Source organism: Silene latifolia, chromosome 11 (assembly GCF_048544455.1).
Source record: "Silene latifolia isolate original U9 population chromosome 11, ASM4854445v1, whole genome shotgun sequence".
In the NCBI taxonomy this organism is placed as follows: domain Eukaryota; kingdom Viridiplantae; phylum Streptophyta; class Magnoliopsida; order Caryophyllales; family Caryophyllaceae; genus Silene; species Silene latifolia.
Genome location: NC_133536.1, coordinates 201,747,626 through 201,766,286, shown reverse-complemented (window position 1 = coordinate 201,766,286; position 18,661 = coordinate 201,747,626). Strand labels below are relative to the sequence as shown.

Sequence of the window (18,661 nt, the reverse complement as noted above, 5' to 3'; positions counted from 1 at the left end):
CCTCCTCTATTTGGGTCATTTGTGAGGGAAAATGGTATCCGTCACTCCAAAGTGACGGATACGTGCCGTCACAAATGAGATTTTGTGTTATGGTAATAGTAAACCTGACAAAACTGACTCCACTCAACTGATCTGACTCCCGCCCGAAAAGGGGTATGAGGAACTTGACCCAATACAGCCAACTGACCCGACTGAAATGACCCAACTCGAAGTGACCCCAATTGACCCATAATGACTTATTTAAGACACAATCTTGTCCCGAAATAAGCCAAGCGACCCAAAAATGACTCGAACTGAAAAGTGATCCGGTAAACATTAACCCAAAGACCACCCGATCCGAAATGACCTGATCAGAACATGACCTGAATGACCCATTTACCAGGTCTAGGTCTAGGTAATAATAGTGCACTCAAATCAATAAGTCTTGGTATAGACGGGTGGGGCGAACAGACGGGTAAAAACCTCTAATAAAATGGGTAGGGGGGACAAGGTGGGGCACCCTCATGTGCTTCTCACTTTATGGCAAATGGGTATTTTGTGAGGGAAAATGGTATCCGTCTATACGTATGGACGGATATTATCCGTCTATAATGAGAATTTGTGCAAATTCAAATACTTAACCAATATGTGAAGGACACTAAATTTTTCAAAAGATAATTCACCCACTGTTTTCTGGATGCCAACAAAATGCCAAAAACAAAAAGAAAATAGACCCTTCCAAAATCTCCATGATATAGTCACGTACTCTCTTCTTATCGAACATATTTACAGAAATAAACAATGTTAATTAAACTAATGTTTTAATAATCACCTTTCTCTAAATTTTAATAATAATAAATAAAGTACACGAAGGTTCACCCCCAGCTTTTGTTTTGACTATAAATATAGCACATACCTTTTCACAAAGTCCCCAAGCCATAGGATTAAGCCATTTACATTAACTTCTCCATCTATTTCTTCTTTTCTTAGCCATCACAACAAAATACAAAAAAAAATGGGTGGCAACGGAACTTCTCCTTGCGCCTCTTGCAAGTTGCTCCGACGTCGATGCGCCAAGGACTGTATTTTTGCTCCTTATTTTCCTTCTGATGATCCTCACAAGTTTGCCATTGTTCACAAAATATTTGGTGCTAGCAATGTCAGCAAAATGTTACAGGTTAGTTTAATCAAAGTCGAGCATATATATACTTTTAATATCTCGTCGCGTATTTAATCAAAGACGAGTTGTATAGTCAAACATACAACTCATACTACCGGTCTACCACAAACATTTACTCCATACTTACAAAATGCGTATGTAAGAACCTTTGGAGCACGTTATTGAGCTTATATGAGACTCTAAAGTCAAACACATACTCTTTCTTAGTTAGTTGTTAACCTTTTATATTTATCGTGAAGGGTATTTTAATAAAAGGTAAACAAATGATTGAGACAGAGGGAGTAGTTAACTTATATGAACCACTTTGCATTTAAATCATTCTATACAAAATTATCGTGAAGGGTATTTTAATAAAAGGTCACGGGTTTGAATCTCCCTCCCCTGTATATTGTAGGCGCCTTGCGTCTCATTTGACACCAAAACACAAAAAGATAGTGACGATGGTACTTTAGTTAGTAACCATGATGTGATTAAACACACAAATAATAAGACCATTTCATAGGGTATTTTTATTTACTTACAATACCTTGACGCGTATTTTCCAAACAGGAGTTACCGATCCACCAAAGAGGAGATGCAGTGAGCAGTCTAGTATACGAAGCAAATGCAAGAATGAGGGATCCAGTGTATGGTTGCGTAGGCGCTATATCATTCCTGCAAAACCAAGTGTCTCAGCTTCAAATGCAACTAGCAGTAGCTCAAACTGAAATATTATGCATTCAAATGCAACAAGAACCAAGCAACATGACAACCACCACTCAGAACAGCTTCGAGTCCGACGACAAGTCTTTCCTTCTCCAAAACAATCACCAATACCTCAACTATCCATCTTCTAGTGATCATCATGTAATTCAAGACTCTTTTAAGAGGGAGTCTTTCTTTGGACATGACATGGTTTCATAAATTTTTACCATGTTAACTTTAGTAATATAGTGCATGGTTTGCATGTTGCTTGCAGCCTCTTTTTTTTTTTTTCTTTTCATTCAATTATCATTCATCTTATGCTTGGATGTTTCTATACTCTCTTAATCCCCCTTTAATTTATTTTCTATAATCGCAGAATCGATTTTTACCCTCCCAAGTCCGAGCACAATTTTCATGTGCTCATGTCACATAAGGTACTTAGGAGGGTAAGAATCGACCTCCATGAGTAAGCTATAGTTTGATGTTTGATTTCATTTAGGATCGGTTTCAAGTTCACAGAACGTTAGGGGCGGAGCTAGAAACAAAACTTTAAAAGATTCCCTTTTCTTCTCTTGTTTTTTGAGCTTGCTTGACAACAATGGCGGATTTAGGGGGGCTAGCAGGGGCGCTCGCCCCCGCTGGCCAAGGAAAAATTAGAAAGTTTTAGTTAAAATCTCCGAATTTTTCGCCTCCCCTGAACGTTAAATCCTGGTTCCGCCACTACTAGAGAATAAACAATAAACAATAAACAATATGATCAAAAAGGTCCAATAGACAAGAGTCATTTTCACTTGTGATATTCACTACAATAATAGACAGACCAAAAGAGACCAAGAAAGATTGTGAAAACGTATGAAAAGGAAGTGTTTGAAAACAAAACCAAGCAAACAATAGTCAACTATACAACATCAATGTCTTGGAGTAAGTAGGTTGTGTATTAATTATCTTTTTTTAAATAATCATTTGCTAATCTCTAATTAATAGTCTTAAGCCACTAAAGTAGAGTGGTTAGTGCAATTAATCTCAGACATACATTCCTACTTTCCACCAAGTGCACATAGGTTGCATAAGATTTCAATCACTCTAGCCAGTGACGGATCTAGGGGGCTACCAGGAGACGCTAGCTAGCCCCCACTGAAAAATGAAAAGTTTAAAATTTTTAGTTAAAATTTTCGAAATATTTTCAAGTTTGCCTTAAAACAGTATTTATTCGCCTCTAACTGCAAATCCAAGCTCCGCCAATGCACTCTACATCATCAACTTCATTATAAATCATCAAAGAAACAATACCCCATGCACCAATAGCTAACAAACAGACGAAAAATTATTTGCAAAAATGTAAAATAATTTGTGATCGATGGACACAAAAATATTTAATGCACTATATAATAGGAGTAACAAATATGGAAAAGTTTTAGTCCCAAAATAATTTGTGATCAGTCTAATAGAGAAGTAATGTGCACACTGACAGACCGAGCCAAGAATGGTAATGGTATAAGGTACACTAAAAAATTCGAAAATCTCATCCGCCATGGAAGGCTTAGGAGAAAAATGAGAGAAGGCTACAATTTGAAAGGTGAAGACTGACAAAAGTCACATTAATGACTGGAGTACTGGACTACCAACTTAAAAAGTATATTCATACATTTGTTTTAGATTCATGTCGGTATATATCATTAATATGACCAAAGTTTCAAGAGAAAGAGTTACTTCACAAGTCTTATGTTTTCTGATTTCTGACCAAACCATTAAATGTTTTGCTGAAAATCGACTTTATTAGGTTCAGACAAAACTATTAGGGCACAAAATTACCCATTAGTTTGCCGTAGCTGTCGGTAGAGATACTATTAGTCAACATTAAATAAAAAAAAGGTATTCCTGTAATTAAGGGAGTATTTCGTTAACAAAATTTATTTCTTTCTAGAAAAGCTTGGACGTTACATGATTTAGGAGCGACTAATATGAACAGACTTGCGAACCGCAAGTTAATCACTTGGTCGGGTAAGAATGAATGAACAGTGCATGCATGTTCTTAATCAAAAGCAGGAGCCAAGATGCTTTGAATTCAGATTAGTGAAACACTAGAATCAGAAATCACAGTACAAAACAAATATAAAAATAATAAAAGATGTTATTAGTGGAAGCTAGAAGTTGTACTAGCAGTAATAGTAGAAGAGGTTGCTAGATCATGGAACCCTTAGAATTTCACGTGGGAAGGCAGTGTTAGTGCTAAGTTCATGCTGTGACAGTAATACAGTATTACAGTATATACTAAGTAAGACAAAGATTTTATTTACATTATCATCTTCACACGTTTCTCCAAACCTCTCTCTCTTTTAAAATACAACTTCTAGTTAAATAGATTCTATTTTTTACTATGTCTAATCCGGTGATTTTCTAAAATTTTACAGGCGAGTCTGAGAAAATATTTAATCCCGAACTTTTGCAATATTGAACTGTTAAACAAAGTTTTTCATTGACAAACAAATCTTGCACCGGAAAAAAGTTTTTGTTTTTTTTCTCTCAAGAATAAAGCAAAGTTCAGCGACTGTTTACGTCTCCTTCTATTTTTTTTAAATTGCAGATTAGCAACGTAATATAAGACGCTTTAGATAAAAAAAATGTTTAATCTCAAAGTTTTAAGTAAATTTTTCCATTGACAAAAAAAATCTTGCGTCAGACAAAAAAAATGTATTTTAGTTTATTTTTACTCTCGAGAATAAAGGTTCAGCGACTGTTTACGTCTCCTTTTATTTTATTTTATTGGGGATTAGCATCACAATATAAGGTGCTTTACTTAATTAAAAGAGTTTTTGAGATACTAGGATAATGTGATTTGTTTCATTTAAGGAGGAGAAAGGAGGATAAAAATGAAAAGCAGGGAAAAGTGTATTCTATTTTTTTTTTCTCTCGAGAATAAAGCAAAGTTCAGCGACTGTTTACGTCTCCTTTTAATTTTTTTAATTTTATTGAGAATTAGCAGCGCAATATAAGGTGGTTTACGAAATTAAAAGAGTCATTGAGATACTTGGATAATGCGATTTGTTTCATTTAAGGAAGAGAAAGAAGGATAAAAATGAAAAGCAGGGGAAAGGCAACAGGGATAGACAATAGCTGACTCAAGATTCTTCTTAACTGATGAAGGAAACACTTTCCCATGTCAAACTTCCACAAATTTTCTTAATTCCATCATAATAACAAAAAGGAAAATCCCTTTTGTCTCTGTAGTACTTTTGTTGATATTTTTTTAATAGTAAAACCAGTCCACTAGTTAAATAGACAAAGAATCCTACATTTCATAAACCAACTTGATAGTCAGTAATTAATTTGTTTCCTATTTTTGTCTTATTCAGTCCTTAACCTCATATTCACACCTATAGATAAATAGACTAGTCTTAGCACAGAAAAGTTTGCTCTGAAGTTTTCAATGTTGAAAACTTGAAATCACTCCTACAGGGAACACTATGCTCCAAAGATATCAGTAGTTATTGTGTAAGACGGTCTCACACGGTAATATGGTCTATTTATTAAAATTATTTTTTTATTGTTAGGAACAAATGAATTAATTTTTATAGAAAAAAGTCGCCTCAGGGTATGAGACCTGTGAGACCGTCTTATTTTAAAATTTGTGCAGAGAAATATAGATTGCATCACTTCATGCATAGGAAGAAAAATAAGGGTATCCTATTTAATAGTGATTTTGGTTAACTAAGCTAAAAAATTATACAGTATATAGATAGCAATTAAGATTAGAGATCAAGGCAAAGCCATCCTCATCATTTTGCACTTTATAGTCCCTTTTGGTTCTCCCTATCTAGATTAATCTGGATCTCAGATGGGTAGAATCACAGGACGGTAAAAATTTCCCGCTTGAATTTAACAGTATTGTATTCTTAGACTCAACCTTGAGATCTCTCCATGACTCCATCTAGATTAAAACTTCCCCTCTTGAGTTTTAACATCGTTGTATTCTTAAACTCAGTCTCGAGATCTCTTACTAAACTTTATCTAGCCATATCAAGTGATCTAAGAAGGGTTGTAGTACTATTAGCTCTTCTAATCAAACTATGTTATTGTTCGTCATATAGATTTTGCCAAGTCTCGACAATATAGTATTTAGATGTTTCAAGACCGTGATTCAGAATCCCCTAAAGACTAAAAGAATAACACATCTGTGTTATTCCTGCTCAAGTTTTCCGCTCATCTTTCCCCCCCATACGGAATATTCCCTTCTAGAATATTTCCTTCTAATTATTGTAGTCAAAATATTTTAGTCAACCCATATATGGAATATTTCTACTACAATATTCTACGCAATCAATAATAATATTGTCGTCAATCACTATGCCCCATATATGGAATATTTCTTATGGTTACGTTTTATATATAAAAGTACATTTACATTAAATTAAATTCATATTCAATTTATTAAAATAATATTAATACACTAAATATGTAGAATTAACTTTTATAAAATTACCGTGTTGTAGCACGGGATGCTATACTAGTTCAATACAAAACATATATTTTGTTTATAATGCATTTCAATATTGCAGAATATTTCTCATGGATGTTTTTTTTATAAAAAAGTTGAAAACTTTGATTAACAAGAAGCTAAGAATTTTTAACAGTGGGGTGTTTTCTTTGACTTGTGTTTGTTTAGTGTTCCAAAGATTAAAAGATTTTGTGTCGCAAAAAATATTGTAGATGTTGACAGAGAATAAGAAGGTAGCAAAATAGTCAAAAATAGAGGAACATAAATATTAAACAAACAGTTTTGATGGAAGTTTATATTACAAGACAAACATGCATTCCTCTTGGCTTCAGCAATGAATTAAACCTCTAGACACAAGTTTTGGGAGGATGCTTGTTTCTCTTTTGAGGTCTCGAGGTAAACTCATTCCCAGAAAATAAGGGTCGTTTGCTTTCTTAAGTTTTGCTCCAAATTTTTGTTATTTTGCAACTTTTTCTTCCGTCTTTCGGAATTTTGTTCATACATGTACACTCCACTCAATAGCACCACCACCTAAGTCTCAAACCACTCGTCATGATTTGGGATCGGCAGACATAAATTCTCGTGTAGAACTGTCATGCAGTTTGCACGAATGAAGACTTGATCTTAGTAAGTTGGATTATACTCTAACATTAAAGGGTTATCAATTCAACGGGTTTATTAGGGATGTCGATGGGATGGCTACCACGACTGCTCCGGTTGGAACAGGCACAGATATAAGCTTTAGTAGGTGGCGGGGTGGTTATGGATATAAAAAATTATACACAGAATTTTCAAGACTATGTTGTGCAGTGAATTAATTAATATTTATTGGTGGGTTTCATCTCTCCGTATGAGAGGTTTAAGAACTATATGGAAGATGATGCTCCTAGAACTCTTAATATGTTCTGCAATTAATATGGAGTTAACGTATACAATTTGTCATACGAGACAAAACTCGTCATTTTCAAAAGTATTTAGATCCTAGACTCTCTCACAGAAGGGGGTATGAATAAACTGGTATTACAGGGAGTATGCAGAAGAAGTTTGTAAACTTACGGCGATGTTCATTTCAGAAAGAATTTATTTTGTTCGATTTTCACAAATCTGTATTTAGCTAATTTTAATGCGTATTACAGATGTCATATGGCAAATTGCATCCGAGGAACAGAGCATATGTGATTGTATTGTATGTTATGTTCACATCAAATAAAAAATAATTAAAGACAAATCCAAAAAGATTTCTCTATGATCTAGCATTAACAAATTTCATTATCATATTAGCGAGAAGCCGAGAACTGTAAAGACGCAAAACACTAAATCCAGAAAACATCAGCGAAAATCTTTAGCAAGTAACATAATATCAGCCAAAGAAATATATTATCAAGAAAAACAGACAAACTGAGATCAGCAAATAACATGTTATGGTCACACCACAAAAATAGTTAGTAAGCCATGATAGCGACCCAATATCCAATAAAAAGAAAGAACTTTGAACTAAGTCACTAACAGAAGAAGCTAACCTTCAACAGACAATTGAACTGATGGAGAATCATCCAGAGGTTGGCGGCTCCCGTCGACTCCGCAAACTTGGATGAAAAATTTGAGAGAAGAAGTTCCAGAAGGAACTACTAGGTTAGAAACATAAAAGGCTTCCACTTGAGCTGTTCCAAGATAATCTTGTTTTCCATCTGCTTCTGGTATATATTCCACATATATAACGTACTTCTCGATTTTGTTGAAATCATAATGATCCTTTAATGACCATGATATGTTAAGACTAACAGACTTGGATTGGCCTGTGCCTTCCCATAACACGGATTGAGTATTGATTAGCCAGGAAGATGATGGCGGAAACTTTAAATTATGACCGGGAGTTTGTATTGAGAGATGGCCGAGGACTGCATAATAGTCACGCTCAATTTGATCTGAAGGGATAACATTGGGTTCCAAAAAGTAGCATACTGCTCGGATATCTGTCAGAGTATAACCAGGCATTGCAATGGCGTTCTCCTGTAGGACCCACCCTTCCGATGATTCTAGTTTGGTGACTTGGTGTGGCATAATCACTTTAGTGAACTTGGAAGAAAAAGTGTTCATTGTGAGCAAAGCGTTGCCATGTGATGCAAGGAGTGCCGATGTGGTCTCACCCTTAGTGGAACGCAACTCCAAAGAAAGACCCACCAGAGAGACCCCATCTGATTTTACCTGCATATTATTCATCAACACTCTTTAGAATTAGCAGAAATGAGGTCTACAAATAACAAAAATAATAAAATATTGTAATTGCTAATTCATGTTCGAAAGATCATCTCATAGCTACCTAGCTTGTAAAGCTATTAAACGGTGGTAGTCTCATGATCTAAGTTCGAAATACGCGTCTTCTAAGAAGAAATCAGTTAGGATAATTACTACTCCGTATTATATTATGTAGATAAATTGGAAGACACAGATTAAGCAAACTGCCAGCTACGAAATTACATAAGCAACAACTCGGTGAGGATTGGCATTTAGCCATTTATTGTTGACCCTCGAAGTCAAAAGGGGTCAATATATAAAAGATGGCAGTGTGATAAAAGAAGACACCAATTGACTTAAGGACATGGCTTACAGAATATGTGAAGTGAAGGGGTGAATCGTCGAGAAGGAGCTTCCCTTGGAAGAGACTTTTAGAAATGTGAGCATTTCTTCCAAGAACCCCTTTGAAGGTAACATTACTTCCACCACTATACGACGTTTCCCTGAGACTGATAACCAAGTATGTCATTCATTATAACCAGAAGCAACAAACATGAGAACAAACACCACAACAAAGAGCATGGTTTATAACAGGTAAAGTTGGCTAACTTGAAGATATTAGGTATCCTCGACAAACAATTTCCTGTAATACCTACATAGAAACCTTTTACCATACCCAAGGCTAAGGTAACATTCAAACTGGAGACTGTGTGCAAGTTGAATGAGCAAGACAGATGAGGACTACACAAACAGTATTGGTCATGACAGGTAGGAGATGTAGAGAAAGGATCAACACACTACTCCTAATAGTTTCGTGGAAAATAAATTTAGAAAAAACAAGAACTATGCCCATGAAATTAATATGGACAAGAAAATCTTGAAAGTCTAGAATCTGTAAATGTATATGTTCATTAGAAAAGTTTAGTGTATGCCCTAGGAGACCTGCCATTTCACGAATTTTTTCAAATGAGAAGAATAAAAACAAATGGAATATGGGAAGAACAAAGTGGAATGGAGGGAATGAAACACAGTTAGCATATCAAATACAGTGATTTAGTTTCCCATGGCAGGCATTAGTTGTCAATATTAAAAAAAATAACACTTAGGAACCTTTGCTACTTACTCAACACTAGCTTGGATAGAGTGTACATCAGGATCTTCAGAAAACTCCAGAAGAGGCTGCGTGTACAAAAAAAGGTTTAGTATAAAGATTGGTGTATGAAGTGCGCCCAAAACAGCAGTTGTGCAAGCAACGAACAAATTTTTAACTCTGACAGTGAATAGGGGGTGTCCTCTTTTAATCTGACCCGACAACCTTTTAACTATGGAGAATTAACAAATGTGTATCAAGTGTTTTTCATCTTCTCAAGTTGCATTTGTTTTCTCACAGTTGTTGATATTCAGCATGTATCTTATCTTAGCTTGGGATCCAATCAATGAGGAAGTCATAGTTACAAAAGCAAGCGTTATGCGAAACCAAATAAGAAACATGTTGATTTATCTAATTAGTGACCAACAATGCAATTGGGCAGTCTATCTCAAAAACAGGTAAAAACTAGAGCTCCAAGGAACAAGCTCAGCAGGAGATTCGCAGAATGGTCCAGCGGTTTCAGACGACAAAAAGTCATTGGTTAGCTGGTTACTATGCCTTACCTTCCTTTGTCATCAACTTTTTAAGGTAACTGGGACTATGGGTTAAAGTTGACAAACGCTGTCTATCTTTGAACTAAGGAATTTTGGCACAAACACATGCCGCAGACATTGTTGAATAAAGCAACATCAAAGTGCAGAAGGATAATAGTATTAAAGTGCTTCTGTTATGTTGTCTAACCCATACTATGCAACAAAGATAAGTCCACTGTCACGTTATTTCCCATTATATAATGCCCCATCGGAGAACGGTCATATTTTGGCCACGTCAACCGATATTTTCAAAATATCTCCTAATACAAGTTATTTCCGCGTGAGAAAAAATATAGGCAACCATGTGTATTATGGTGTATGTATTCATGAAAAGAAGTCATAAGAGACAGAACATAGACTATAAACATGGAAAATTAACTCCAATTTCATATTCAGGGAAGAAGGAAAGATGTAATGTTACGGTAAACGTTTTGAAACTCTAGCTGCATCGGCCGTTATTCTTTATTTTACATCCGTTACGGATAATACCGCCACTGTAATAGCAGGAGAATGATGGCACGGGCAGCCGTGCTTGTAGGAATGACTATCTGATTATTGTGAATGAATTTAACAGATGCTTATTCTGTACATTGTTTAAACCATGAAAGATCAAACTTAGTATTGCAAACGTTATACTGGATACCAGAAGGAGATAAGACCTACATCATAGAGAAAAGCAAACAGCACGGCCACCTAGAGCAGTAAGGACCAGAACAGAAGTAAATGACAGTTACCTGAAAACCTTGACATGATAAGTTGCACCAATCAGCACTAAAAAGTTGTTTTCCTTCAACAGAAATATGATGACCACGTCCCTGAGATGTATGAAAGAAATAAGATCAGACAATGTAATTCCCACAGAAACTGGACACTCTATATCAGTCGTACTTTATATCAGCCTTGAGGAAACCTCTTCAAGGCCCTTGGCAGTGTTTCGAACTAGCAATCAGTGTGCAGTATAACAGATTTTAAAACAAAGACTCTATCTCTCAAGTCTCAACACTTTAAAAAAAAATTAAATATGACAATTTGGACATCTAATAGTAGTAGTGGATCACAATCTAACTGATCACCTTCAAGGCTCTCGAGAGTATGCATACCCATTCAAGTTGTTAAGAGCAAAATACATTACAACAGCATAACCAAATGGTGGGGTAAGGAGGAGGTTTGATGAACGCAGCCTTACTCTTATGTCAATGATCCATAGATGTAGTTCGGATTGACCCATAACAAAAATAGCATAAATAATTGTATCAAATGACTGCTACTTCAGAATAAAAAGAATCGCAACTAGTGTCATTTTGGTTTATTCCATTATAATCTACAATTAAAGAACAGTGAGTCTAAATATTGTCAGTTCAAGCAATCAGAGGGAAGTCTTATTTGAACCAGCAATACTCGACACTTTAGAGTTTTTAATAATACACTGTAGCCCTGGATCCTTTCAAGTTGCAGTATCCAGGCTCTACAGTCTACACAATATCTGCCTTTCTATTGCTATGTAAGGGAAAGAATGTCATCACTCTGCATACTCTATTATCTACCATTATATGTAAATAAACAATATGTTGTCTATCCATAATTAACATGCTTTTGTTGCTGTCCGATGTAACTTTTTCATGAATTCTCCAGCCCATACAGAGAATACAATACCATTAAACAATACAGGCAGTCCTTGTGTTCATTCACATCTGAGTGAGTTCGTCGACCTAGGAAACTATTAGATCAATAACAATAAACGAAGTATCTGTATACAACTCCTCAAAATAAACTTCCCCTTTTACTTTACACAGACTCCAAGACAACCACATTAATCCTAACCCTTTTTGCTTTTATATACCATTACTTTTAGTTAAAAAAAATATCAGAAAGAATTTTTAGATAAATGTAAATCTACTAGTATAGTAGTCAGAGTTTGGAACTTCAATCCCAAAAAGTAATGTAGGATGCGTAATGAAGAAAAAAAGAAAAAGCATCCGACTACCTGATCAAAGTCCGAGTAGAATGGAATTGCCTTTGGATAATTTTGCATTACTCCCCATGAATTTTCAACAAGACTCCACCAACTGCAAAATGCGCACCAAAAAAGGGCTCAAACAACACCAATGTGAAAGGCCAAGGTAGTGAGCGACAGCATTCGGTGACATGCGAATGGCCTAAAATTAGATAAAAATATTTAACCTTTGATGTTCTTTACATATTAAACTTCCTGTAGATAAAATAAAATTCGGATCTTTAGAGCTGATACATCTTTTACCATATATTGACAGTTTTTCATAATTTAGATTTTAGACCCATAGTTCACCACCAAAGCCATGGGTCACCACCACAGCCTAATTAACTGAAGGAGATTTAATTCTCATTGATGGTAACTCTCCGACCTTTTTTTAAAATGCAAAGGAAGTACAAATGCACCATAAAACTTTGTCAAAAATAAAAATAATAAAATTGCAGCATAAATCAGAAAGAAACGGTATATGCTAATATTGAGAGGTCGAAATTTCAAAAATAAATATAAACAGCCAGCTACCGGTTCTGAGCAGTTTGGAAATCTGGAGGTTGATGTGTCTCATATACCCATCCAGGTGCGAATATTGCCGCTGATACAGCATTCTTCTTTATAACCTCTAGTGCTTTGTTTGTCTACATATGTACAATGAGTTTTTCAATGACAGTCGAGTAGTAGAAAAATTAACGCACCAAGATGAGGGATTTCAATACTTTGCAATATATGGTTAGCTGTAAATTATAGAGTACTTGTATTTCTTTTCTTGTTTTGTATCTCGCATTCTTCCCTTGCATTTCACTTAATAAACTTTCCAGAAACACTTTATTACTCAGTTAAAACACTAATCACGACATCACATGTATGTTACAGAATATTAGTTTTAGGCATAAATGCATAACAACTTGTTCAAATTGGCCCAACACTTATTAACTGATAAAATTTCATTTTTCACATAGGGAACAACTTAAGCTGAACTCATGAAAAATAGACAACACTGAGAAAAAGAATGCACCTATACAGAGATCAAACTGTAAATAAAGCAAGATGATTTGCAATAACATAACTAAAGAAATATTTTTAAGAACCTACGTTATCCAAGATGAGTGGAAATTGCCAACGCTAGAGACACTTTTAGAACTCGGTATAGACAGCAGCCAAGGAGAAGAAAAGAATTGAAAGATGTTAAGAGTTAAGAACATACATCCCATTGCCCTCCGCCATAAGTATTCCTTCCAAACACATCTATCCCCATGTAAACGTCAAATTTCCTGTCACCAGCAACTTTAGCAGAGAGCCTTGGGTAGTCTTCCTGTGAAATCAAGATAACATTCACTAGTAACACTTGAGGAAAAAAAAATTGCATCAGAAAAAAGAAAAGAGGGCGCATACCTCCCATGTGTAGTTTGTGAAAATGCCATCACATGAATCGAAGAAGGCTTTGTTTTTGTCATTTAATTGATCTTGCCAGTCAAGGTCCCCATAAATTGTAACACTGTCATACCTACAAACCACAATATAAAAATGCTTAGTAATTATAAGTGCATGGAACAACAGAAATATTAAAGTGGGTTTCAACACAGACCATATCACCAAAGACCCTGGTTTTGATGAGTGCATTGTATCTGTCAGATGCCTGACAAATTCTTTCAAATTCCCTATCTGGGACTGGTCCAATTTGACCTCCATATTGATCTGCACCAAGCTGGTGTTAAATGTTTTTCCGAGTCAATATTCAAAAGAAATTCTTTCCAATTCCTTCTGTTTTTTATCTGATCATCTATAACAGAGCAATTCGGATTCTTTGATTGTTTTTTCAGTAGTAAGATTGGTATTCCATACAGCATTATGTTTAATGCGAGTTTAACTTGGACATTAGTAGATTATAGGAATTTTTCCGTTATATTGTCCTAGGTTTGGACTAATTTCACTTCGGTGCCAGAGGTTTAGCATATTCCACGATCAGAGCCTGAGTTTTGGATTATTTTCCACTTGGGTTTTTCTATGGGGTACCCTCAAACTATTGGCTTTTCTAAGTGGTACCCTCGCGTTTTTCAAATCATCACTTGTACCCTTAAACTCTATTAATTACCCACAAACGTGCCCATTAAGTTTTAAACCGTCAATTTAAGCGTTAAGTGCATATGTGGCATGATGAGTTGGAATAAGTAGGATGACTATGCTATCACTTTAATTTCCTTCTATTTTTCAGTAAATCCACCCCCCCCCCCCCTTCCTTTTTATTTCTTTAACTTTCCTCTTTGATTATATTATATACTTCCCTCCTCAAATCTCCTATTTATATGTTACTCAGCCATTCTCCCCCTATTTATAATATAAATAGGATATATGCACGGTCATTAGTGCACGGTGGTTCAAATAGGTGATGCGCAATCAGGTTTCGGTTCCGATTTGGTGGTATTTTAAGGAGGAGGGGGCGGCTGCTGGATCTGGACTTGTGCAGAAAGGAATAATCCACGGTGGCTCGTGGTGGTCAGAGGTGCGGCCGGGTAGTGCTGCTCCGGTGGTGGCTCACTGGTTTTGCGACAATGAGGAGCTCCGATATCGGGTTTTCGGCAAAGAAACATGGAAATGGTGGAGGTAATGTGTTGCAGGCCACGAGATAAGGGTGGCTACAGTGGTGCCGGAATCAAATCATGGCGATTTGAATTGATTGTTCGATGGTGGCTTGCTTCATTGGTCGATCCATGGACCATGGTGGTATTTTTAATGGTGATTGATAATGGTATATAAGTACAATGGTGTTGATGGATGTATTTGGTGGTGAATTGCATGGGTCGATGGAGTAGCTGGTAATGGAGAATTAAATTGAGCTTTACTATTAAATTGAAACTTTGGCAAATGAGTATTCTGGATGAAGAGGAACTTAACAGTAGGAAGTTATACATAGCCCAGTCATAGTCCAATCAACATTAGTAGTCCAACTCATAATGCCACCTATGCACTTAACGCCTAAACTTAACGGTTTAGAAATTAATGGGCACGTTTAGGGGTAACTACTAGAGTTTAAGGGTACAACTGGTAATTTGAAAAACGCGAGGGTACCACTTAGAAAAGCATATAGTTCGAGGGTACCCCATAGAAAAACCCTTTCCACTTTCATGACCGGAGTTTTAAAATTTTCTGAGTCTTGACCTAAGGTATAAGACATTCAGATTTCATCTAACTTGATGACCTATTTTAACATAATAAATTACAAAAATAAACATTTAAGTAGATATTAAGGTGGTCTTTAAAATATTCTGCAAAAGAATTAATTTGTCGTGCTTAAGAATATCTGTTTTTTGGATGAGTATGAAACTTTGATGATGTTAAAATTGGAAAACTCGAACCTCAGTCACCAAATGAAATTAGTGAAACATCAGCGTCCAAAGTAAAAGTAGCTCAAACCTCATGGCATCAAGCCATCAAAATGAAATGAACCCTACATTAAAAGCCGATAACTATGCGGCCGATAAATATTCTATTTTTTACAATTTCACCCCAAATTGGAACCATTAGTAGACTATAAGCTGACAACTATGCAATGCCAACAACAACAAAGATATTACTACAGTTCTTCAAGGGTCACCCAGGACGCAAATGAAGAGGTAAAGGGGAAGATGTACGCAAGCATTAACTCCATTGGCAATGATGCAGATTGTTCCTTCACATCCGGGCAATGAAATGAAGCAATAAAAAAACAACTAAGTGAACCAGAACACGGGAAAAGAATTACCAGCCACCCATCAAATCCCAGAGCAACTGCAAGTTCAGTCAACCGCTCGGCGCACATTTGAGCATACTCCTTTGTTGATAACAGCTTATCACACACCAGTTTTCCCTCATCCCACTCTGTAAGGAAAGTTCCCAAGACCTTCATTAAAAACAGTATGTTATGCATCGCATAAGGTCTCATACAAGTAGTCAGAGCAGTAATTTTGAGGGGAGAACTCAAATTTACATCATAAGCAAAAAGATGACAGCATAACAGGCACACTAGCAGATTACACCTATGGAGGAATGCACATCAACTATGATAGCATAATTGATCATCACTAATCACTATGTCAAACAGTGTCTTACAAATATGCCTCATAACTCAAGTCCATCCATGATCATAAACTAAAAGACGGAGAACAAAGGAGGAATTATTTTATCATAGAACTTGCAGTTTTTAAACTTAAAAATATAGAATGTTCGGTTTTCTAACCAAGACTTTTAAAAAAAACATCAGAAAATCTGAAATGCATTCAATCAGTTACAACTTGCAACACTCATGGAAAATTATGTCCTAATTACTCTGTATCTTTTCCACCATTTCAGCCAAGCTAAGAAATTCTGTATTCAATCATAACTCATACCGCTTTTAATGGAGTTACATAAAATGGTCAAGGCTGAGGAACAAAAAACCAGCATATATAAAGCTTGAAACGACGTCACAAACCTTAGTCAACAATCATACCTAACTAACCTAAGTAATATTCCATCCAACCCAATCTTATTGTCCCCTCTCCCTCTTAGTTTGTTTCCCCAATTAATTGCGCCCTTTCTTTTTAGTAAAGGAAGAAGAGTGGATCTTCATCATAGCCCCTAGTCAAGTAATTATCACTCCCTCCGTGACAATTAAAATGTCTTATTTTCCTTTAAATCAAGGGGTAAAGGTTGTTATTTTATCATGATTTCATAAATCATCAAAATAATACAAAGCGGGACAATAATAAAAATGGAATGGAGTGAGTAACATTTTACGGAATGACAAAGGTCACAAAATGACGATAGGTTTTGAGCCAAGTCATGGGAAGTTGAATCAACTTCATTAGATCACAACTATCATGAGATGGCTTTGTGTGTGAGAACGACCAAAAGACTCGGTTGATCTCACATATGGGAGTATGGAATAACTGGTATTAGAAAACGCCCACAAAACATCAATGAGCACTTGCCTAATCAACCAAAACTTACAAGCACATACTAATCAGCGTACTAGAAGCACAGATTAGGCAGCAAGACGCACTCCTCAAGTTTAAAGACATCCACTAAATTCTTATAAGCACATACATAATACACCAAGTCAATGGCAAAGCGGCGTGGGCTTAGCAGGGGGGCTACCTCAGTCCTCAAAGCAACAATAAATATAAACTTTTGATTACAATTTCAAATCTTTTTCTAACTTCCTTTCATTAAACTTGCCCCAAAATAATTGTCAAACTACATCTTAACCTCCCAAACTCCGAATCTAGGCTCCGCCACTACTGCACTACACCCAATCAATCAAAAACCGCAAGCATGAGAATATAAGACAGCTCACGGGGGAACATCAATCATCATTCAACAATCAACAAAACCCATCAACATAGTAACATTGAAAACTACACACACATCATCAACAACAACAACAATTGACTGAGACACCCTCAAAATGGAATAGGCAAACAAATGACCGGGACGGAGAGAGTACCTTAGTACCATGTTTGTGAGCAGCATTGACCCAACAAGGAGGAGGCAAAGTAACTAAACTATGTGAAAAATAAACAAAAACATCAATCAAATACCAATGCCATATTGCATATGCATTTGCATTTGTCCCACCTTGTACCCACTTATCATCACCATACCCACCTGCCATATCATGACATACTAAAATCCTACCTCTATTTGGTAGGCCCCACTTTACATCACCATCACCATCATCATCACCATCACTAATACCATCATTATGACCATAACTTGATGATGATGATGGGTATAGTGGGACTGTTGATTTATTAAAAGGGTAATGAAAAGAATCAAAATATGATCTTGAAACAAGATCTTCAAGGGTTTTAATTGGGTAAGAGATTGGATTAGAGGGTTTTAATGGGTCAAATTGTTCGGGTTCTGGGTGTGTTTGAGATTTGGAAGCCATTGATGAACAAGAAGGAAGGAATTGTGAGAAGAATGTTGTGATTGAAAAGATTATGTTTTTGAAATTGATTAGGGTTTGGCGTTTTACATGGGCGCGAAGGAAATTCAGCATTTGAAGTAGGAGGACTAGATTCAGTTGAAGAACAAGCAGAAAACAAGAGCTTGTATGAGTTGTGATCTTGTTGACAGTTGACTTGAACCGTTGCTAAGATTGCAAGTCAATGTCCCTACTTTATCATCATCAATTCATTAACACTCTATTTATTAGGGCAGAATACGGATCGGGTATTTGATCCAAAGTGTTAATTCGGATCGAATATCCATATTAAAAATCTTGGAGTTAGATATCCAATATCCAAACCAAATGTTTCGGATATCCAATGTTCGGGCATCCAAAATAATCGGATCGGATGCGGATATCCATACTTTAGAATTTACTTTAAAATTAAGTTTGAAACACGATTATATTCATAGTCTTACATGATGATTTTCT

The 18,661-nt window shown here is 35.9% G+C and overlaps 2 protein-coding genes across 3 annotated transcripts; one reads left to right on the top strand and one right to left on the bottom strand.

Moving 5' to 3' along the window:
• Positions 1–715: 715 nt before the first annotated feature.
• On the bottom strand, positions 716–18,405 carry LOC141612330 (cytosolic endo-beta-N-acetylglucosaminidase 1-like). 2 transcript variants are annotated; one of them, XM_074431082.1, is made up of 13 exons: positions 17,723–18,405; positions 16,001–16,138; positions 13,847–13,956; positions 13,654–13,765; positions 13,466–13,573; positions 12,787–12,899; positions 12,241–12,322; positions 10,991–11,071; positions 9,697–9,752; positions 8,947–9,082; positions 7,859–8,543; positions 1,686–1,813; positions 716–1,130 (listed from the first exon to the last, which is right to left on the bottom strand). In XM_074431082.1, the coding sequence occupies exons 1-12, from the start codon at positions 18,278–18,280 to the stop codon at positions 1,803–1,805; spliced, it is 2,190 nt and encodes a 729-aa protein (XP_074287183.1). In that variant the 5' UTR covers positions 18,281–18,405; the 3' UTR covers positions 716–1,130; positions 1,686–1,802. The 2 variants fall into 2 exon arrangements, with proteins under 2 accessions (XP_074287183.1, XP_074287182.1); XM_074431081.1 differs by having other exon boundaries at positions 1,681–1,813; positions 17,723–18,385.
• On the top strand, positions 995–2,105 carry LOC141612331 (LOB domain-containing protein 12-like). Its single transcript, XM_074431083.1, has 2 exons — positions 995–1,156; positions 1,709–2,105. The coding sequence occupies exons 1-2, from the start codon at positions 995–997 to the stop codon at positions 2,060–2,062; spliced, it is 516 nt and encodes a 171-aa protein (XP_074287184.1). The 3' UTR covers positions 2,063–2,105.
• Positions 18,406–18,661: the final 256 nt, after the last annotated feature.

What these genes read in the sequence shown, in the direction of transcription:
- LOC141612331 (XM_074431083.1), top strand. Translation starts at nt 995, where the DNA reads ATGGGTGGCAACGGAACTTCTCCTTGCGCCTCTTGCAAGTTGCTCCGA. An exon ending in ATGTCAGCAAAATGTTACAG is followed by an intron (nt 1,157 to 1,708) that starts GTTAGTTTAATC and finishes TTTTCCAAACAG; the next exon opens with GAGTTACCGATCCACCAAAG.
- LOC141612330 (XM_074431082.1), bottom strand. Translation starts at nt 18,280, where the DNA reads ATGCTGAATTTCCTTCGCGCCCATGTAAAACGCCAAACCCTAATCAAT. An exon ending in TGGGATTTGATGGGTGGCTG is followed by an intron (nt 13,957 to 16,000) that starts GTAATTCTTTTC and finishes AGCTTGGTGCAG; the next exon opens with ATCAATATGGAGGTCAAATT. An exon ending in TCACAAACTACACATGGGAG is followed by an intron (nt 13,574 to 13,653) that starts GTATGCGCCCTC and finishes TTGATTTCACAG; the next exon opens with GAAGACTACCCAAGGCTCTC.